General features: G+C 39.5%; 1 protein-coding gene across 1 annotated transcript in view; it reads right to left on the minus strand.

Annotated features, from left to right (window-relative positions):
* The window catches only part of LOC149007646 (cytochrome C oxidase subunit), a 38,628-nt gene extending 16,825 nt beyond the window's left edge, over window positions 1–21,803 (minus strand). Inside the window, exons 1-5 of the mRNA XM_089167549.1 lie at window positions 21,236–21,803; window positions 20,673–21,010; window positions 19,592–19,744; window positions 18,958–19,050; window positions 17,024–17,082 (exon numbers count right to left, since the gene is read on the minus strand). Coding sequence (XP_089023675.1) covers window positions 17,024–17,082; window positions 18,958–19,050; window positions 19,592–19,744; window positions 20,673–21,010; window positions 21,236–21,719 — 1,127 coding nt within the window. The 5' untranslated portion in view covers window positions 21,720–21,803. The remainder of the gene's footprint in view (window positions 1–17,023; window positions 17,083–18,957; window positions 19,051–19,591; window positions 19,745–20,672; window positions 21,011–21,235) is intronic.
* Between the last annotated feature and the right edge of the window lie 2,169 nt (window positions 21,804–23,972).

A 23,972-nucleotide genomic window follows, 5' to 3' on the forward strand; every position in this document is an offset into this window, starting at 1 on the left:
CCATATCGCGGAGCCATTTGAGTGTTTGAATTTTTGTTGATTTCTCTTGTTTTCATCCGCTTCTACACCTAATTTCTAGTATTCCATTTCCTTCAAACACTTGATTTGCTCCTCCATTTGGCATTTCTCAAATCTTGCAAGGTGAGTAACCAACTTCCTCATTTTTGATTTTTGTTTCATTTGTGCCTTAAATCATGTTAGATTGCTTCCAAATTTATATATGTTTACTTTAGAGTGATAATCTATGAATTTGTAGTGTCAAATTATTTTTTGATTCTTCCTACTATTTTTTGATTTTTCTGTTATTAAAAATTATTTACTAAATTATGTATATTGTTAAAAATGTTTATGTATAGTACATGTATAAGCTTCAAATGGATGTATGTGAGAGTTGAGACACCATATTGCTGTGATGGTGTTGAATTAATTTTTTTCTGTTAATTATGTAATTTTACTGTATTTAATATATATTTAAATAATTAAAAAATATATTTAAATATTAAAAAATAATTAATTTCTGTTTTAAATTTAAAAATAGGAGAGTATTAGTGGAAGCATGTATGCAATTTTTGAGCATGTTGTGGATATTTTTAAGATAGTTAGTGTGTATTTTATATATTTTAAAATTATTTATATATTAAAAAAATACTTATATAGTTATACATTTTTTTTAATATTTAAAAATAGGAGGTTATTATTAGAAGCATGTATGTCATTTTTGGAGCATATTGTGGAGCTTTTCAAGATACTTAGTATGTGTTTCTTGTATCAGCACTCTATTTTAAAGATGTCGGACATAGCTTGGGATCATGGAAGGCCACGAAGGCGATAAGAGGAAGAGTGAGTGTAATTCGCAAGAAACAAATAGGAGGAGGTGGGGCCACTAGATTGAAGGTGCATCTAGCTGGTGGCAACAGGGGATGTAACAGGGTGCCCAAAGGTGCCTGTAGAGGTCAAGAAGGCAATGGCCTCATATATTAGTGGTGGAAAGCAAAAGAGGAAAGAGAAGAGAACACGAGAGGGATGAGTTCGAGGATGCCGCTTAGATGACCTTCCGGATCCCGAGGGTTATGGTAGGGATGAGCCAGGAGACGGTGACCCCGATCCGAGAGGCCGATCAGGCGAGGAGGGAGATGATGATGAGTAGGGAGCAACAGAGGATTGATGACATCGGGGAGGCAACAGAGGGGTCTGGGTTGTGGGTCCTCTAGAGAGCCAGTAGGTATGGGAGGTGTAGGTGGCTCCCAAGTCCCTATGAGGAGGTCTCAGAGTGTCAGGCAGGAGGCTCCTATCCCACGGGCCCCTACAAGGGGTCGAGCTTCCTCAGCACATCCTACAGATCCGGATCTTGAGATTCTTCGCAATGATCCGGCCCTATTTGCGAGGCCTGAGCATAAACATAGAAAGTTGAAGCACTTATGGGGGAGTGTGAAGGAGAAAGTGGGGATGGCTTTCTCCAAATGGGCACATTACCATAGTGTTCCAGCACATACAGCTCGGGGGCCCTACTACGGAGATATGATTGAGCGAGATAGGCGGGGTGGGAGTGGTGTACGGGGCCCCACTCCATATGAGATATACAATGTGTATTTGCCTAAGCATAAAGAGGACATAAATGAATACATTAAGGGATTAAAGCCCATGTGGAATCATTATGGAGTGACTCTGATGGCTGATGGTTGGACTGGTCCCACTAGACAGTCCATCATCAATTTCATGTTGAATTGTGATGGGAGGATAGTGTTCCTCAAGTCAGTAGATGCATCCGGTGAGAAGAAGGATGCAAAATACATTTACAAATTACTGAAGCAAGTGGTGAAGGAGGTTGGAGTGGAAAATGTAGTTCAAATTGTGACTGATAATGGCTCCAACTACAAGAAAGCTGGGTTGAAGATGCAAGAGAACTCCAGGTATCTAAAGTCTAAACATATAGTATTAATTTTCATTTGTGAATACATATATTTACATTACACATATACATGTACACTTTATAACTTTGTATTGATGGCTTGATGCCTTGATGGATGGACAGATATAGGCTCTTTTGGACTCCTTGTGCTGCTCACTGCATTGACTTAATGTTGAAGGAGATTGGAAAGGTCAAGCTTGTGAAGAATACGGTGGACCAAGCTCGACATGTTAGCACCTTCATATATAACCACACCTATGCATTAAGGATGATGAGGGACAAGTGTCAGGGTGAGTTAGTGAGGCCAGGCATAACCAGATTTGCTACTAATTGGATAGCACTGCAGAGCTTTGAGAGTAGGAAGACTGGCCTTAGGAGTATGTTTGCATCGGAGGAGTGGTTTAAGCGGGAGGGTTCTTCATCGGTGGGAGGAAGGAGAGCTCGGTTGACTATCCTTGATGAGAGTTTCGACACAATGTGAGGATAGTAGTGAAGATGCGAGCGGGGTGAATGTGTGAGGATGGTAGATCAGCAAAGAAAACCACCAGCACACATATTGCGCAGAGATAGGATGAAGCAGCAAGTTGCTCGAGCACCCAGCGGCAACAAGAAAGTCCTCAAATCATCAACAATAGATGGGAGTCATGTGCAGCATCCCTGCATAAGGGGTGAGTTGTTAAGTTGTTAAGTACTTAAGTCTAGTATTTAATTTAATTTCATTATGTTATCACACTATTAAGGCAAGCATTAACTATTCCCTTTTATGACATACTTTTTCTTACACAACATACTATTTAAATCCCAAGACCATTACAAGGACAATATTGGGATGAGGCAAGATTTGATGGATCGCCAAACGAGTGGAGAAGTTCGAACCGGATACGCAAACAAGAGCACCAGGAGGTGAGATAGTGATTAGAATCATTGATATCACAATTGAGTTTTATACTAAGTCATTAACCTAGTAAGTAGTAACTAGTAACTACTAAGTACAACTAGTTATTGTTTTCTCTTTATATATTAGATAAAGGCTAGGGATGCCGGGAGCTCGGTCGTGGGCGTATCGGGACGGAAACGCCCTGGGTAAGTTCATCATTTATTTAAACATTATACATTATACATAATATATATCAGATTATCTTTAATTTAGTTATTTAAGATTAAAATGACTGGAGCATGTTTGTGCAGCTGAGTGGTGGTTGCAATTGGACGTGATTCACACAACGAGTAGGATTGCAAGCAAAGTGCTCTCCCAAACATGTACCACGGGGAGCGAAAGTGGAGCACCTTCAGCCTCATTCACCAAGAGGCGCAACCGAGGGGTGAAGCGCAGAGGACCTGTCTACCACACTATAAAGAGGCGAGAGAGGATCAATAGACGAGGAGGAGAGAGAGAGCACCAATATCGAGTTGGGACAAGAGATGGATGATGATGATAACCCGGGGACCGGATCGGGGATAGTGGAGACGGACTGGATGAGGATGGAGGTCTTCCCAAAGTGGATGCGAGAGGAGATGGGGGCGAGTGGGGGACCAGGCCGGGAGGGGAGGCCACAGCGAGCCCGCCGCCTCGTGCCACACCCAGTGCATCCACGAGTGAGGAGATCGGCCGACACGAGAAGAGGTGACTCGGGCCTCCGGCGAGAGAGATGGGATGATGATGACGGGATGGGAGATGGAGGGGAGAGGAGGGTGTGGGACCCGTGAGGGATCAGCGATCCAGGGAGAGACCACCACCACCACACGCGGACGGAGAGTCAGGGGGGAGGACGACCACCGAGATCACGGAGAGAGCGGCACCCACGCGACACGGGATCGGACCATCCGGAGCGCATCTCGAGGCAAAAAGTCCTCACAACGAGGAAGGGGAAGGGGAGACAGCATGGCGGAGCACAGAGGACACGCCACAATGGGCCTACCGTCCACGAGGAGAGCGGTGGGATCATGAGATCGATGAGCATGATGAGCAGAGACTCCTCCACCCAGAGGATCCGGATGGCAAGGCGCGAGTCCTCAAGAACGCGGGAGAGAGGTCTACGAGTGACAGGTTAGGCATGGTATGGACCAAGGTGTCCCCCGGATCGAGGGGGGCAGCCAGACAGAGCCTAGGTATGGAGCGGCCAGGAGCATGGTGTCCCCCACTATCGAATCGGAGTCACCAGCACCAGACACCCCAGTCCCGAGAGCCGGGGGGGGTGGCCATGTGAGAGACTACACTATTCCACGCCACAAGGCCCACCACCACCAGCCGGAGATTCACAACCCCACCGTTAGGGAATCATGCAGTGGAGAGGCCACATACAGAGGTGCGGACTATGTCCAAAACTATAGGGGCGGGGGCAAACATCAGGGAGTTATATTGTCATTTGAGGGGGCGACGGAAGAGGGAGACCGAGGCTTGAATAGAATAGACTTGTAAGCAAGTTGTAAGTTGTAAGTTGTAACTGTAAGTAATAACAATACAACTTCTTCTCTGATTCATGTACTATATACTTGGAATGTTGGATGTTACATTCAGTAGTTTTTAGTAAACTAGTAGTTATTATAGTGTTTATTATGTTTGAAATAGCTAGTATGCAAAAATCCAAATCAATTTGAGTGCATTTGAGGCTCGAAATTGAGTTTTCAAGAATGGGGAAAAGGGCGGGGGGGGGGGAGGGGGGGGGAGGTCGGGGAAGGTGGGGTTTGGGGGGGGGGGGGGTTTTTTTGGGGGGGGGGTGGGTGGGGGGGGGGATGTTACTCTTCACTTGAATAGTAACAGCCCAAACTTCAACACTCCCCCTCAAGCTGGAGTATACACAAAGAAAACTTCAGCTTGCAGAAAGGTAGCACCAATCTTAAATCGTGTAGAAATAGCAGACGTCGATAAACACTGAGAAAACTTCACCCAAGAGATAATCAACACCAACTTAAAAAAACTTTAATTCTTCATGTCGAAAGAACCACCCAATAATGAGAATAATTGACGATGTTGAAAACGAACAAAGTCCATAAGTATAGCAGGATCAAAGACACTACCACATAATGCCGGTAGTAGGGAGAAATATCCACACTAAATCTTTAAAATTGCAACTCCAGTGTCCATATAAATGCTTTGCAAGAAGGCAAATAGTAGGTAAAGCATGGGTAGGTAAAAGTCAATATACTACTGTAGATCAAGTAGGTAGGCAAAAGACAATATAGGTTACCATGGATCAAGTAGGTAAGGTAGTATGGGTTACTACGGACCAAGTAGGTAGGTAATAGACAGTATGGGTTACGGCAGACTAAGTAGGTAAGGTAAAAAACAGTAAGGGTTCGGACTAAGTAGGTAAGGTAAAAGACAGTATGGGATATTGCAGACTAAGTAGGTAAGGTAAAAAACAGTATGGGTTACTGCGGACTAAGTAGGTAAGGTAAAAGACAGTATGGGATATTGCAGACTAAGTAGGTAAGGTAGGATGGGTTACTACGGACCTAGTAGTTAAGGTAGTATAGGTTACTACGTAGGTAAAGGACAATATAGGTAAAGGTAAATAATGGTATTGTTGTAGAATGTCATAAGTTGAGGACAAAGATCTTCACAAATAATATCCATCCGCACATCTTAAATAGATATAGAATAAGGTACCATTCTCCCCCTCATGTGTAGCATTACACGTGGAAAATTAATGATGACCAATTACAAGCATCTTAAAGTAGGTCGCAAAAGAAACCCAAGAAGGAAAAGTAGCAGCCACAGAGCAGTGTATTATTCACCAATAAAGCTGATCAAGCAGCAGTAAATCGTCTCACATGACAAAGTCTTGTTTACCACAGGGAAAAAAAATTCTGGACCACCACTAACTCTTAAATAGTGCAGGAGCAAATTAAATCAAGAGAAAATTACTGAACCAGCTTGGAATCTTAGAATTGCAGTAGTTGATGCAGCAATCCACTATAATATTCAGCAGTGACATAGTTAATAGAAAAACATCCCATAAGTCCTCGCCAGTGCAGTCTGATCTTCGGAAGAAAATAGACATCTTGCGTTGTACCTTGGACCATAGCAGCAAACTTCCGCTAGATTTGAAACTCTAATAGATCTCGATATGAAGGAAAAGTAGTCCTCTAGGTGTTTGTAGAAGTATTAAATAAAGAGAAGGCCAAACTTGATTTTGAAATAAACAACGGAAGTAGTAGTAAAGCAAGACGGTAGCAGCAGAATTTTTTGGAACGGAGAAATTTAATGAAACATGGGAACTAGTATACGACTTGCAGCAGAACTAATAGCCAAACAATGGAAAACAATACTTAGGTCTTGCAATCCGAATTATGGGCATATCTTCGCAAGAATCAAGAGGAATCCCAGGACATCAATATAGTGCAGGTCAAACTTCAGATTTCCACAAAAAGCAGGGTAGTAGCAGCCTCAGTTGAATCAAATAGGTAGATGTATCTCCAGAAAGCCTGTGCCTTTTGTAGTATTAATACATAGATATTTGGTGCTTCAAAAGTCAAAGAAGGACAGCCATTCACAACTACTGCAGCGAAGGTCGGGGCTTCCCTAGATAAGAAAAAGGAAAGAAGAAAAAAAAACTGGGCAGCCAAGAGAGAGAAAACAGTCCCTAGGCTAATTAAACTTGCTCTGATGCCATGTTAGAAAATAAACTTTAATCAACCAAAACAGTGCAATAACAAGAATAACTCAGAAGAAGAAAAAGAAAGAAGAAGAATTGATAGGAATCACATACGCCTGCGATTCTAACTTAGCACTCCTAGAATCACAGCCTCTTAGATATCAATAGTTTAGATTACAACTTGAGAAGTAAGCCATCTTGCCCTCTAAAAAAGGAAATAAAGAGTACAACTTATGGACAGAATTTTTTAGTAAAACTAACTCCTAAAATCTGTCCAAAATAGAATGTACTGAAAAAGGAAAGTTTTGAAATTAGTAACTAATACAAAATAGAAACTATGCTTTCTAGATACTACCAAAACTTGTGTAGCAAGATTCCTGCATTAGAAAGAGTTGCATATCTAAAAAGGAAACAAGGAATAATGGCATAACACTGTTCACATTACTGTTAACTTGAACAGTAACAGCCCAAACTTCAACAGTCTTTATCTGCACGCTTAATCAGATTTCAATTGTTGTAAGTACTTCTTTTTAACTACCTGTCAAGAATACGTGTCTCCCACTAAGAGTCTAGTGGCCAACTTTATAGGTCCCCTAATTTCTAGGGTTTCCCCTGCATCAAATTTGGTATTAGAGCATGGTTTAGAGTGTTAGTACTGCTGAACTTTTAGGTTTCGGTTGTTAGAAATTGCTGGTTTTAGATTAGGTGTCTTAGGTGATTAGGTCAGCCCGTGTATGGTGGTAACCCGAAGTGGAAACGAATATTCTACTAACTGGTTCATCGAGTGCGCAATTGACCTAGTTGCTCCAACAAAATGGAGAGATCTTGAAAGTCATTAAAGCAACCCAAGAGGAGTTAAATAACCACAAGGAGAACAGGTAGCCCAACCCACCACCATTCAGGCCATAGAGTGTAATGTTCAAACCCTTGTAACAAGAATTACTACCATAAAGGGACAAAAAGAGAAACAAGGACATAATGCTCAAGCCAATAGACCTAGGACTGAAAACTACCAAGTGGACCTCCAAAACTTTGACCACCATTTCGAGGATCTTGATAGAATTAGGGATAGTTTCCAAGGTAATGGGCAAGGTAGAGATCGTGGAGCACGTGGACACCTTGGTCCCATGCACCATGAAACCTATGAGTATGATGATGGTCTTGACATCTATGATAGAGGGGACAATTATGACAGAGGGTTCGACATTAGGAGGGTAGACCCCATCTTATGATGGTCAAATGGATGCCAAAGTCTTACTAGACTAGATTAGGCAAATAAATTGGTACTTTGATTTTTATGATATGTTGGAAGAGGTTCGCTTTAGGTTTGCTAAGATTAAGCTTACCAGAGCTACCCAAGATTTTTTTACAAAATTAGAGTACTAAGAGAAATGTCCTAGACTTGAGCTAGTGACCATTTGGGTTGAGATGCAAGAAAGGCTTAAGAGGGAGTTCTTACCCATCACCTATAGGCTGAAGTTGTTGAATGAAGTGAACACCCTAAAGCAAGGAAAATTAAATGTGACCGAGTACATGGCCAAATTCAATGAGCTTGAAATTAGAAGCCGTACTTGTGTGAGGATGTTAAGCAAACACTTCCTAAGTTTATTACAGGATTTAACTCAGATATCCGGTTATGACTTGCACCCCACTTAGTGTGATATGTCCCTCAATCCTTTAGGATTTCTTTAGAACTTGAGACGTCCATGAAGACTTTTCCTCAAAAAAAGAGCTTTCAACCCTAGGAATCTAGTTTCTAAAGGTCTACCCCTAACACTACCAACTTCCAAAGACCCCTATTTAACACACAACATCCAATTAATAACAAGGGTAAAGGCATTTTGGGGGCTCCCCCATGAAAACTAGCAAGCTCCAATGTTTCAAATGCCAAGGATTTGGACATGTTGCTAGGGAATGCCCCAATAAAAACCTTTATGTTGGAAGGCAAGACCATGAGGACTTAAACTGGGATGATGATCAAGAGCCTGAATATGAGGACCATAGACCAAGTGAGAACATATCTAATGAGAATCTTGATATGGTAGATGGGTCTAGGCTTGGAGTTGTTCGTTGTATGGTATCATAACCCAAAGATACTGACAATTGGTGATGGACCAATATTTTTATTACCTACACCTGCCATCAAGGTAAGAATTGTCGGGTTGCCATAGATAGTGGTAGTTGCATGAATGTAATAGCTCAAAGTGTTGTTACTAGAATGGGACTCAAACCAGAGGCTCACCCCAGACCGTATGAGGTTACATGGGTAAATCAATTTACCATCCCTGTTACTCTTAGATGCCTAGTTCCCCTACATTTTGCTGGTTGTCAGGATAGAGGGTGGCATGATGTCCTAGAGATGGATATCGCTCACATCATTTTAGGGAGACCATGGTTATATGATGGGGACATCACCACCTATGGGAGATCTAACATCTGTATCTTTGAATATAAAAGGAAAAAGATCCAATTGATCCCTAATGCCCCAAAATAGCTTAAGGTTGGAGAGCATAAGGGTAGTACCACCAAACAAACTCGCTTTAAAACACTTGACATACTAAATTAGCAACAATTTGAAGCTGAGTGTAAAGAGTCAGGAGTTGTTTATGCTCTAGTTGCCTCGCAGAGTAACCTAAATACATAAAACACATCTGATAAATTTGTTAATGCTCTAAGAGAGGTGCAACCCTTATTAAAGGAGTCAGGTAATTGTTTCCCGTGGATTACCATAGGACTTACCACTTATGCGTGATGTTGAGCACGCAATTAACTTGGTCCCGAGTTCCTCCATTATCGCATGAATCCCAAAGAACATGATAAGCTGAAGCAGCAAGTAAATGAATTGCTTAAAAAAGGATTCATTAGGGAGAGTCTTAGCCCTTGTGCAGTACCTTCCCAACTCATAACCAAGAAGGATGGCACATGGCATATGTGTGTGGACGGCTGAGCCATTAATAAGATCACCATTAAGTATATGTTTCCTATACCTAGGCTTAATGACGTGCTAGATTTGATGGCTAGTTCATCAATCTTTTCTAAGATTGATCTTAAGAGCGGGTACACCACTAGATTAGGGTTAGAACTAAGGATGAATAGAAGATGACCTTTAAGACAAAGGATGGCCTCTATGAATGGTTAGTCATGCCTTTTAGCTTAACCAACGCACTTGGCACGTTTATGAGAGTAATGAATCAGGTGCTACAGCTATTTAATGGAAAACTTTTAGTGGTTTACTTTGATGACATCCTTATATACAGTAAAATCTTGTCTTCCCACTTAGATCACTTGTGCCAAGTTTTCCAAGTGCTTCAATGAGAAAAGCTGTATACCAATCTCAAGAAGTGCACATTTATGAGTGATCAAATCATTTTCTAAGGACTTATCATGTCAGCCAGGGAGTATTTGCTAATCCTGAGAAAGTGAGAGCCATTATTAAGTGGCCAAAACCGACTAACATCCATGAGATGCAAAGCTTCTATGGCTTAGCCACCTTCTATAGGAGGTTCATCTACCAGTTTAGTACCATTAAGTCTCCTATCACAGATTGCATAAAAAGGAAAGAGTTTAAATGGACTAAAAGTGCTAAGAAGGCTTTTAAAGAGATTAAGAAGTTGATGACGGAGGCTCCAATCCTACACCTTCTAAACTTCCATAAAGTCTTCGAAGTCAATTGTGATGCATCAGGCATTGGGTAGGTGGTGTCCTTAGTCAAAAATGACATCTTGTTGCATACTTTAGTGAGATGCTTAATGATGCCAAGCAACACTATTCCACTTATGACAAAGAGTTTTATGCGGTTGTCCAAGCTTTGCGTTATTGGCACCATTATCTCTTACCACAAGAATTTATGTTACACCTTGATCACCAAGCTCTGAAATACTTAAGCACCCAAAAAAAGCTAAATCAAAGGCATGCCAAGTGGGTTGGATTTCTACAAGAGTACACCTTTGTACTCAAAACAATTGACCTAGTGTTGAAAATATTGTTGCCAATGCATTAAGCCGGGTTAATATGTACCTCCACCACACAAATGCTACAAATCGGGCCAACGCGCTACTTCAAACAATGAGCATTGAGGTCATAGGATTTGAGCGAATCAAGGGTCAATACCCCACTTGCCCTGATTTTAGTGAGGTATTCACTTCCCTGAGTGGAGATCCTCCTATTAGCCTCTCAAATTACCTACTAAAAGATGATTTCCTTTTCAAAGGAACCAAACTTTGCATCCCTGGGACCTCACTTCGAGATTTCTTAATCTGGGAATTGCAAGGTTAAGATAAGACTATTAGCCTAGTAGAGGACCGATTTTACTAGTTAGGACTCAAAAGAGATGTTGTTGGGGTACTGAGTCAGTGTAAGACGTGTTAGATTGCTAAGCAACAGAAATTGAACATCGGTTGTATACTCCCTTGCATGTGCCACATGCTCCGTAGCAAGACCTTAGTATAAAGTATAAACTTTGTGCTTGGCCTTCCTAGGACTTCAAGAGGACATGATTCTGTATTTGTAGTAGTCGACCGCTTCTCGAAGATGGCTCATTTCATTCCCTGTTCTAAGAGATACGACGAGTCAGTTGTTGCTAAATTCTTCTTCCACGAAGTTGTCAAGTACCATGGGTTGCCTAATACCATAGTGTCCAATAGGGATGTCCACCAATCACTTTTGGCAAACTTTATAGAGGATGATGGGAACCAAACACCATTTCTCTTCTGCATCTAACCCCCATACCGATGGTCAGACCGAGGTTAATAGGAGTATATGGAATTTGTTGCATTGAGTTATAGGAGAGTACCTTACCAATTGGGACCGGTCCTTACCCAAGTCGAGTTTGCCCATAATAGCTCTAAGAACAGAACCACTAGTCTGTCACCTTTTGAGGTTTGTCTAGGATACCAGCCTATAGTTCCCATAGACCTTACTCCAGTTGTGTCAAGCTCTAAGACTTCCCCATCAACTGAGTCTTTTGCGTAACACATATCAGATTTACATGCAAGTATAAGACACGAATAACACTGAGTAATGATCAATATAAATCCAAAGTTGACGTGCATCGACAATTGCAGGAGTTTTAAGGAGACATGGTAATGGTTAGGACCAGACCACAACATTTCATTAAAGGGAAAGCAAGCATGCTACATGCTCGTAGTGCAGGACCATTCGAGATTTTGAAGAGACTAAAAGTTAATGCCTATGTCTTGTTCCGTTCCATGACACTCCTACTACTACATCTTTCTATCCAGATGACCTTGACACCCTTCCCTTTGTTTTTGATGACCCTGTTGGTAAAACCCTACACTCCCTACCACTTCATACCACATATGCCTAAGTTTCACGACAAAGTTCAAGCAATTGAGGAGATCCTTGATGAGAGAGTTATAACTACACGAGAGGGAGGTTACAGAGAATTCCTAGTTAAGTGGCGTGGATATCCTGAGATCAAAAGCACTTGGATCACCATGGAGGAGCTACAACAACTTGACCCAGACATGCTTGAGTACTACCAAAGCCTATATTCACCGGAGGTGAATTCTTCAAAGTTGGGGAGAGTTTATGAGAACATCAGTCGACAGTTCCGAGTCTACAAGCGATGCCGACATAAAGATCATCCAACATCTATGTGATGGACAACGAATTTAGAAGCTATCGGATTGCTAGGGTCCTATAGTTCAATGAGGAGCATTGCCCATAGGCAGTTTGTTATTTTATTTTTCTTGAATCTTAGTGGGTTGGGTATTAGTTTGCTATTATTTTTTTAATTTTGTTTTGAGTCATTGTGGGCACTAGAGTATTTTTGGCCCAAATTTGGATTATTTTGGGTTTGGGTTAGAATTTGCTATTTCATTTAGGGTTAATCTTGGGAATCTAGTTGTAGGGTTGAGATGGATTAAACATTTCTATTTAAAGCCTTGTATTGGGAATCGATGGATGAATTAGATGAATGAAATATTGACTAGAAAAGCTTCCCACGTTTTTCTCTCTCTTGGCGTCTTCTTCTCTTGATTTCTTCTCATGGTAAAGTCTTTTTTCCCCTTCTTCTTTCTTCTTTGTGTGAAACAAGTCCCCAACCCCCTTTTTTCAGTCTAGCAGCCTTCTCACTTTGTTTTCTCTCTTTTCTTTTGTCACTTTTCTCAAAAAAAAGAAGAAAACCTTCTCCTTCTATCCAGCATCTCTGCCTGGCAGACCTTACTGCTACATGCATTCTTTTTCTTCTTCTTTAAAAAAAATTAAAAAAATCATTGCTTGCAGCCCTCATCAGAGCCAGCAGTAAATTATTCGCTATCCTATATTGTTGTCTTTTCACATTGCAGAAGGTTTGTGAAGATAAATGTATAAGGTTTCTTTGCATTGCTCTTGCTGAATTTTCTGTTAGAATTTTGATCTTGACTATGACAGCAAATATCCATTTAGGATTCTTGATAACTTCGCATTCAAATTTAGGGTTACGATGCCGTGGTCCCTATTCCCTCGTCTCCCTATTTTATTATTGTTTAGTTGTGTTCACTACTTAGGACTGATTGTTCTTCCTTTGCTTTAATTGTCTTTATCTGCATGCTTAATCAGATTTCAGTCGATGCAAGTTCTTCTTTTTAACTACCTATCAAGAATAAGTCTCCCACTAAGAATCTAGAAGCCAACTTTATAGGTCCCCTAATTTCTAGGGTTTTCCCTGCATCATTTCGACTACAATGACTGGAAGTTCTTGCACCTGGTTCCATCATGTAACACAATTCCTCAGTACCAAAATTGAGATGTTGGCAATTGGTTGTCATTATTTGACCACATGTAATGCCACACGTGAGGGGGAGATTGGAGGCGTATTCTATATTTGTTCAAGAACTTTGGAAGAGTATTATTTGTGGAGATAACAATACCTATCTACTCAGTCCGCACTAACCCATACTACTTTTTATCTACCTACTTGGTTTGTAATAACCTATACTACCTTAACCTACCTTTTACCTACCTACTTGGTTTGTAGTAACCTATACCACCTTTTACCTACTTACTTGGTCAGTAGTCACCAACACCACCACCACCCACAAGGCAAGCGCGGCGCGCTAATCGCACCTCGGCGCGGGTCCTCGGGCGCCTGTCATTTGTCTATTTACTTGGTCCAAAGTAATGCTATATTGATTCGACTGTCAAATCTTGTCTGAACCAAAAAATAACAAATTGAAAGGTTTTCAATAACCTCTAATCCCACCCAACCAAAGTAGACAAGAACTCTTTTACCTACCTATTAGGTGGGAGAGTGAGACGAGAATTATATAAGAATGATAGATTTAGAGCGAATGGACTACCATTTTAAGTCTACCCATACTTGCGGCGTGCACCTACTACTTGCCTTCTTGCAAAGAGCTTATATGGACATTGGAGCTACACCTTACCTACTTATGATATTTGACCTTTGGCTCGAATTTTTATTTATTAGTGTGGAGATTCTTCCATACTACTGGCATTATTTGAATGGTGCTTTTGATGTTGCTATATTTATGGATTTTGTTCATCTTCAACATCGCAAATTGTTCTCATTATTGGATGGTTCATTCGACATGAAGAATTAAAGGGGTTTTTTTTAAGTAGTTGTTGATTATTTCCTGGGTGAAGTTCTCTCAATGTTTATCGGCATTTGCTATTGCTATATTGTTTAAGACTGGTGCTGCCTTTCAAGTTTATTCTTATTGTTCAAGTTGGAGTTCTTTGTGTATACTTCAGCTTGAGGGGGGAGTGTTGAGAATCATAAGTTGCACAAGTATCTATTTTGGAGAAGCAGTCTTGGTGCACAAGTTTTGAAAATTCAGGGTTTCTAATTATGTTTACTTTCTATTTTAGTTACTTTCTATTTTGGTTACTTTTTTATTTTCTTGTTGCTTATTGACAAGTAATCTCCTTAGGATAGTTTACTTTTTAGTAGATTTGGGAGATTTTATGCAATATGTAATTTTCCTTTTTGTTGTAACTCAATTTAGGAAGCCAAAATAAGATTTGATTTTACATTTTATATAAAATACCAAGGGAGAGCCAAAATGCACATTTAAGCTCTATCCCTTCTTCTATTCTTCTTCTTCAGTCTTCTTCCATCCTTCTTTTTCTTCTTTTTCAGTCTTTCTCTATTCTTCTTTCTCTTTCAGAATTTCCTTTCAATCCCTAGCCTGATTAGAAGGGCTACAATTCTAACAATATGCAATTACTTGATTTTATGCAATATGTAATTTTCCTTTTTGTTGTAACTCAATTTAGGAAGCCAAAATAAGATTTGATTTTACATTTTATATAAAATACCAAGGGAGAGCCAAAATGCACATTTAAGCTCTATCCCTTCTTCTATTCTTCTTCTTCAGTCTTCTTCCATCCTTCTTATTTCTTCTTTTTCAGTCTTTCTCTATTCTTCTTTCTCTTTCAGAATTTCCTTTCAATCCCTAGCCTGATTAGAAGGGCTACAATTCTAACAATATGCAATTACTTGACTTCATCAATGAAACATTCCATACTGCTAGGATTAATCACTTCAATGGTTAAGGCCATGTGGTCTTCCTAACTTTTCCAAATTTCATCATGACCACTTGTATTGAGATTTAAGAACCACCTTTGCAACCAATTCAACACTTTCTTGAGTTGCTGTAGACAATTCCTAAGCAATCTTTTAAATCTAAATTACATACTATTAAGTAAGCAGAAAATATTTCAAATGTTTATGAATTTGCAACAGCTACAAAAAGATATGGATACAGTATGCATAATGCCAACTTGAATGTTTGTATGTTAGATTTAGAAATTCCAAAACAGAGGAAGCATCAAAAAATAAAATTTTGAATCATATGATTAGAATCACCAAAGTATTCTCAATTTCTATGTAGGATAGCACCATTTATTAGTAACCTTTGGTAATAAGTAAACACAAAAGGGGTGTACCCAGTGCATGAGTAGCCTTAATTGAATGAGGTCCAATCAACCAAGATCTTGCCAAAACCAACCTATAAGTGCGAGCATGGGGTTGACTGGTATCCGGTGAATTATTTGAAGGAGATGGAGTGGTGTTTTTGGCAACAACATTTACTTCTTCACCTGGCAGATCCAAGAGAGGGGATCCCGGTTCTTTTAGGATCTCCCGGCTTATGAGTGGGCCAGTGAAGTCATCAAGACTTAGTGGGTTGACCTGGGTTGTGATGGGCATGGTGAAAGACTTCTAGTCAATGCCTAAACTGCAGAGAATACTAATAAAAATCACCTAGAAACAGCATGAGAGGCAGTAACTAAGTTGGCAACCAGCTCTTGGATCTTGTGGAGATAACCAGCCACGGTGTAGTTACCTTTTTGAATCTGCATCAAATGATATTTGAGCTGCATTACATGGGCTTATGACTGAGACACATAGGGTGTTTTAGAGTGGTCCAAGCCACATTTGAATAAAAAACTCCTATGATACGACCCATAGAATGCTCAGGTAGATGAGAAATTATCCAACAGAGGATAACTTAGTCTTGGCGTTTCCACAAGCTGAAAGCAGGATTAGGAATTCAGGTGGGATTGGTTGAACCAGCAGCAGGTGTGAGAGTTTGGGATGGACATAGAAAGGTGCTATCAGAATACCCCCATTAAATCATGGGCAACAAGAAAAGATTGAAACTGTGATTACCACAAAAGGAAACTGATATCATCAAGCTTGATGGCAAGAGTTGGATGGTATTCACAGGAGAGATGAGGGTTGCAGTGGAAGAGGTGTTTGTGGTGGAGAAGGCTTTGGACATTGACATTGCTAAATGAGGAAATTAGTCAATGGCTCATGATACCACATTAGAGTTAGAGATGAATCGATACTCACTGCATCTCATTGTGAGACCGATAAATGTATTGATACAAGGTATAGTTGAACTTTGAAAATATGGATAGAGTTCGAATTGAACTCGATTACTCTTCACAGCTTTACAAGAGAGTCCACAAGAAGAAAGGATAAAGATTGAGTTAGTTAGGATCTCTCTTAGGACTTGCTCATCCTGGACTCTTGCTTATCATGTTGGAGTTCAAATTTGACTTTCAACTTTTGTGCGTGATTGTGTCCTTTACAAAGGGATCTCTTGTAGTTCAACTATGGTTTCCCAGAGGTGAAAACAACGGGATCTGGATCCCTCGGTGATCTGGTAATGTTGAAACTGTCCGGTGGTTAATGTTATCTGTGAACAATATTGGATCAATCCAACTTGTAGGGGAAAACTTCCGAATATTCTTGACATGAAGAACTTAGGGTCCATAGGCATCAAAATGGGCTGAAACTTGGATGCGATGTAGGTAATAATGTAGGGGAATGATTCTCCAAGTTTGGTGAGGATGGGTAAATTGGCCTAAACCTAAGCTCTTGACATTAGGATTTGAAGTAGCATGAAAATTCAAGAAAATTATTGTATCTTAACATTTGCTAGACAGAATGTTGTCTAACTAGGATTGTAAGTAAACATAATAATGAGATCAAACTAATCCAACACTAAAACCATTTAAAATTTCAAAATAGGTATGGTACCTGCTAAGTGAATCTTGACAAATAGACCATTGCAAAGCCGCCAATCCATGAAGTTCACTCTGTGTAAATAATATTTTATGGCATTATAACAAAATACAAACAGAAATAAGAAAATAATTCTTGCAGTAAATTAAATTGAGTTTTTTTCCTAAGTTCCTAAGATTTGGAAATGATCAAGTATGAACGGATTGGACACTTTTAGTGTGGCAGGACTTAAAAGAGTAACAAAAATAGCTGATTGTAATTTAATTTAATAAGAAATTTAGTGCACAATTAACATTCTCAGAGGCATTACTGTGGATGTAAGCCACTTAGTTAAAAAAAAAAAAAGTTTACAGAGTTATCTTAAAAGAAAATGGAATTGCAAGAAAGCAACTTTCAAAGGATTCCCAGTCAATGATACAGAGGCCATCAATTGCGGACACCACCCCAATCATATGACTAGATTATTTTCAATCTGTACAAAAATACTTCCTGATAATGTATTTATAGTAAGAAAAAGAAAAGGAAAAGAAACACAAGATAAATTTTATAACAAAAGTGTGCCATTTTCCAGTGAAATATTTTTATTGAAATAAATGGAGACTAACGGGATATTTAAAAATAACAGTCGGACCATTACTATAAGTTAATTACTACACAACCACAAAAGAATGCTTTCTACAGAATCTCTCTCTCTCTCTCTCTCTCTGTGTGTGTGTGGGGGGGATGGGGGGGTGTTTGGAGGGTGGTGATAGGGTTGGGGAGGATCATTGAGTTGTAAAGTCAAACCCAGTTTTGTGGAAAAAATAGTAATCTCATTGTATGTCAACATATACTTGTTTCCCTCTCATATGAAGAGTCTTTTAGTCAGAAATTTTTGTTTTTAAGACCTTCAATAATCTATCATTTCATGCAAACTGGATGGAAAGGAAAGGGTATCGGTGATGATGGTTGAGCACTGTCAGTGTGAAAAATCCAAGGGGTTAAAACAATAATCAATGCAAGGAACTCTAGCATAGTGCTGAAATTAAAGCAATGCAGAGAAAAGGGACATTGTGCCTTGTCTCAAGACTTCCAGCATTCCATTGAGGAAGAATTGAATGAATGGAAACTGTTAAACATGACCCAAATTCTTGTACCTGACTTCAGGGATGGACCTGCACCAACATATTTTGGTGGATGACCCGAATGACCTGATTTGTGAGATAAGTGATGGAAGCAAAGGGCTGGACCTGACCCGATGGATCTACCCATTTACTTGATTGAAATCTATAAATATGTACCTTGTTCTCTTATTCAGTCATTGTGAGATTTGAAATTTTTGTCCTAGGTTTTGGGTGAGAGTTTTTTGTAACACTGTTTTGGCAATTGGGTTTGAGATTTCCATTGTAATCTTCTTCCTATATAGTGAAAGTTCTTCTTCTTCATCCGTGTACATAGCACATGGCATTGGTATGTGAACCACGTTAATTCTCTGTGTTCCTTCGATTTGTTTCTGTTCTTGTCCATAATTTCTTGGTGTTTGTCTAACAGAAACAAAAACACGACGGATAAATCCCCCTTTTCTACTAGCCAGATCCATCAGCTATAAATTTGTGACCATCTTAGTTTTTTCTCCCTTCTCCTTTTGGATATCTAATGATATTTTGAGAACTAATGATATATTATTCATCAAAAAAGGGGCCACATATTGGGGTTTGGACATCTGCTTGGGTTATGTTTAGTGGCAATTGGATCATGCTAATTTTAGCACCCACAGGATCATGGGATGCATATCCTGTTCCATTATTTTAGCACTGTAAGTTCTCTTGGGAAATTCTTAACAAGAAAGTAGAGAAAACATTGTATCCTGTATGTTTTACTACAACAGAAAATCTATTGAATGAAATTTCTGCCCATGTCAATAGCTCAAAATCAGTTCAAGGGAAATGTTGTATCTTGAGAGTAGTTACCTTAAAAGCTAAGCCCTTCATCACTTTTTCATAATAAGGTAATGCTTCCCTAAGGTTCCCACGATCCATCAAATAGTCTCCATCTTTCAAAGCCTACCATTGCACAAACAAGATAATTAGGCCAGCAATATTTTTGGAAATTCTCCATTAGGAGGAGAAAGAAAAACATGCATCTAGGATTCTAGAGACAAAATTACTTTTCATCCTAGTTTCCCCAGTGTGTTGGTCCCCTATTGAGTAAGAGAAAGTAAAGAAGATACACTTTAAACCATGAAATATCTAGGGCAATACATACAAGCATATAAGGGGGGAAATTATGCTTATTTTGACTAGTTGCCAATGGAAGTACCAACTTCCCAACATGTAAAACTTGATTTACCAGATTTTGTGAAAGTGAGTTATACAGTAACCTGTAATGGCTATGATGATTCTATGTACCTGTGTTGTCTCACATTAAACATATATGAAAAATATCCATGTCACGCTAACTGTTAAAAGCTTTCCCTCACCCATTCCAATGCATAATTGTTCAAAAGATGTGATCATATAAGTGACATATAACTATCCCCTAGAGCACATCGAAGTAAAATTGCGAATGTGAAACACGTTAAAAGGCTTGTTGTTTCAACCATACCTTCTCACACTCAGATTTCAGTTTGGGGTCAATTACTAGGCCCATCCTGTTCTTGTAGGCTGCAAGTAACTGTTTAGTGCATGCTTCTTTAGCAGCTTTATCTTCAGCGGTTTCAAGCACCTCCCCTGGACGAATAGTTCTTCCTCCACCAAACTGACATCAGATGGAATAGTAGACAGCATGGATCAAAGATATGAGGACTGAGCAACATAAATATAGATGATGTTCCAGCATCCTATCAAAAAAAAACCTAGTATGGAGAAAATTGAAATAGGAAAAAGTATTGCAAGCCACACATTGAAGTCATATAGATCCTGCTGCAAATTCGACATATGAAACTTCATGTTGTATCTGTCGTGTACATAAAAGGAAAATTAACAGGATTGCCTTTCCTTCACGTAGAAGTGGGCTAAAGTTTAATGTATAACCCATGATATGGTTGAGGCAGTTACTTTCCCTTTCCTATTTTGGCTCAGAGAGCTCTCAAACATAAAATACCTTCAAGTGTGATTCATTTTTTCTAGTGACATGATTAACAAAACACATCAAATATAACAAGCAACAACAGGGTAAAAGTCACCAGAGACTTGTGGAAGCTACCAATGAAAGAGATGATGGCAGTTATTTTTACTATCGTTTGATACCGAAAAATGTATAAGTCCTTCATTTAATACCGAAAAATGTACGAGTCCCATCTATTACATATCTAGTTTAAGTAAGCATCCTTTCAACAACAATACCGTACTTCTTTTTCTTTTCTTTTATTTCCCCCAGTTGAAAGAGTCCTCTCAATATTTCTACCATTTATCAGGAACTATTTAGTATTTTAACAGAGAAGAGAAAAGCATTCAAGATAAGTTGATTTACATTTAGCCAGTAAATGACTTTGCAAAATTAGATTGAAAATGGGTCATAACTGACACAATTGCTTTCTCAAACAAGCAAATGACCTAACTGGAGTAATGAAAGAATCAGTTTCCCCAGCCATCTCCTATTAGGAATATGAAATATAAATCAGTATATCAGCTGAGAGAATTACATGTCAATTGTCACAGATGGAAGATGACAAACAATATCATACCGTCTTGGAAATGTTGCCAGGCCTTGGGAAAACTCCCCATGTTGAAACCTTAGGTTTGTAGAGATCAAAATCATCTTCTTTCTTTAGCTCTGTCTCAGAAGGTGTTTGAGCTTCAAAATTGCTAGTGTCCCCAACAATAATCTCTACCTCAGGCAAATCCCCATCTGCAAAAGTGTCTACCAGTGGAGCCAAACCTGCTGGCAGTCTTTTGCCCTCCTTCTTATCCGAAAAGCCAAGACCCATAAAATCAATACTAGAAACCGTTGGTCCTTCCTTCTTGCTAACTCTTTTCTCAACAAACCCACATCCTGATGTCCCCACCTTTGCTCCCTCTAGTCCTAGAATGGAAATTAAACAGATAATTCACTTCTTACTGTTTTCCACTGAACATACTTTAACCACATAACCCTAAAAAATGAATTCAATACCTACTTCTGACAACTTTTTATAAATATTATCAGAAGAAATTCGAGCAGAACTTGTCAGCAACACCTCCATGTTAATCAGGTTCAATTATAATTCAATTGAAAATTGTAAAAGAACGAATCATTTCCAACAAGTACCTGAATCGCTCTTTGTTTCTCCAACATTACTAGAACTATCCACATTTCCTCTAATTCCTTTGTTCTTTTTATATTCTGTAGCTTTTTCCATGGCTTGCTTAAGAGCAATCGGGACTTCCTTCGTGCCTCCATCAACATTCTCTGCAACCGAACCTTCAGTTCTATTTCCGCTGCCAACAGATTCTGTTACTTGGTTCGATTCTTTGTTGGGACTTGGGTTTGATTGTAACTCTTTCTTATAGGATTTCGCTCTGGCAAAAGCAAGCTTCACTGGTTCAGTCGTTTCCTGTTCATCTTGGACAATTTTCTCTGAATCATTTGCTACATTGGAGTTCCCTAGAGAGGAGGAAATCCTTAAACTTCTTGAAGATACTGCCTTAACGAAGGTCGAAGGGTAAGTGTTGATTTTGAAGGAAGAAGAAAAAGAGACGCCGGAAGTCGAATTGGGAGAGAAGGTCCATGACGACTGAGCTAAGGAAGCCATTTCTAACAGTACATAGCTAGAACCTGGAGAAGGTCTCTGTGAACAGAATGAGGTGAGGCTGGGGACGAACCATTTGGATCCAGATGTCCTGTCGCCAACGTTGAGATGTGCCACATAAGCATATGAGGGCATTTGTGGACGAATCCGGATCATCTCTCCCACCGAAAAGGCTTTACAACCACAAAATACAGTGGGACCACAGAGGTGAAAAAATTAGATTTTTTTCAATTTTTCTCCATCCGTGGGCCCCACTACATTTTGTGATTATAAAGCCGTCGAGGGAGCACTAAAGAAGATCTGGACTCTCTGTTGACCCAAAAATAAGAAAACAAAAAGAATGCATCCAATGCCATAATTTGAGGTTTGAGGTTTTGAACTACTAAGTAGGTGCCAATGCAAGGTTGGTTGAGTGGTAAAGATCCATACTTCTCAGTGGAGTCATTATAGATCGACCATTGCGGAAGGCATTTCATTTCCATTATTAAACAAGCACCAGTACAAAAAATAAAAATAATAATAAAAAAAAAAAAAAAAAAAAACCTACTACTCAGTAGGTGGTGAGGCCCACCTTTAAATATTAATTAAAAAAAATAAAAGTGAAAATTTCAGTGGCTCCATCCTCTATTTTGTGGTTCAAAAACATTAGGGGAACACATGGCTCTCCCCTACCGGACATCTAATTCAAACTCTTGAATTTCAGGCACCCAATAGGTTTGCAAGAACAACTCGGATCTGCATCTTATCAACATAACCTTGAAATCTCCGCCATCTAGTTTGGTGATTCAGCGGATGTACTAGTAATTGGCCTTTTTTTTTGGTAAGAAGTTAAAGATTTCAATCATAAATTCGAAAGGAAATAGGCATACATACATAAAAATAAAGAAATACAAAAGATAGATGCATAAAAACACAAGGTTCGATCCGAACAAATGAGCAAAAATTGACCAAACTATTGTACATGGACAAGGTCATCCAAGCTAAGGGATGGGTCAAGTCCAATAAACCTTAGAATAATGGCTATAACAATCACAGCAATAACTAAGCACAATGGATACAATATATGTATCCTCCATTACCAACGCCACAAAGGTGGAGATGGACATCTACAAGGGCGGGGACTCAGTTGTCGCAGTGGTGGCACCCGTATTGCGGAAAAGGTTGTCTCTATGGTGGATCCAAAAGAGGATGTGTCCATTCAACGACCAGCAGAAGCTCATCACAATGAGATCTTCCAGATTTGCCGAAGGCACTTCCAGATCTTGAATAAAAAATCCAAATCCTCGGGATGCACCAAGACTCACATCAACCTGATGTTTTCTTTTTTTAACCGAAAACTTCTACCGGTTAGGGGGGAAAAAAAAAGACAAACGAAGAGAGAGAAATGGGAGACAAGAAACTGAGAAAAGAGAGAAACAAAGAGACAAGGATGGATAAATGGAGAAGAATGGAGAAGAACGAAGAAGGGAAAGACCTGGAGGGAGAAACAAGAGAGAGAGGTGGTGAGAGAGACGGAGAATGCAGGAGAGAACAGAGCAAAGCGGAGAAAGAATCAAGGAGAAGACATGAGAGAAGAGAGAAAAAAATAAAAAATGGAGAGATGAGGGAGATGAAGAAAAAGGAGAAACCTGGAGAGAGGAGGAGAGGAAGAAGAAGCAGAGGCGAAGAGACTCATACAACATCCATAGGGTTTCTCAAGAAGAAGAAGCATAGGTGAGAATGCCTCAAAATATGAAATCGGATGCGGCACACTTCAAACTGTGCAAGCTTAGAGGTTGTATGGTAATGTTCTTGTTTATTGTTTCTTATTTCTAGGGTTGCAATAGGGTGTGGCTTTTTCAACTCCAGCCGCAGCCTATATATTCTTAGCTCAACCCATTCTCGCCTTAATTGTCCTTGATTGAGCCAAGTCGAGAAGGTTTGGCCCTGACCCGGCCCCGATTGACCCCCTGACCCTATTCTTGTCCTTGTCCTTGATTGGCCATGCCCCTGTTCCTATCCCTGATTGACCCTATCCTTGTTCTTGATTGGTCATTTTTGTGTCCCCTGATTAAATTCGAATGACATAAAATCATACATATAAATCGATAAAAAAGGCATAATTTTTGCCTATTGTTAATTTTGAATCTACTAAGATATATAAGAACAACAAATAAAAAGGCGATAAAACTTCTAAGTTACTATTATTTTTTTTCTTAGAAATATTCATAGCCCTACACGTAAGATGAGATACGTAAGATCAATAAAACTTCTAAG

The sequence above is a fragment of the Hakea prostrata genome, chromosome 8 (assembly GCF_041222555.1).
Source record: "Hakea prostrata isolate BN-2017 chromosome 8, UWA_Hpros_2, whole genome shotgun sequence".
NCBI classification, from domain to species: Eukaryota; Viridiplantae; Streptophyta; class Magnoliopsida; order Proteales; family Proteaceae; genus Hakea; species Hakea prostrata.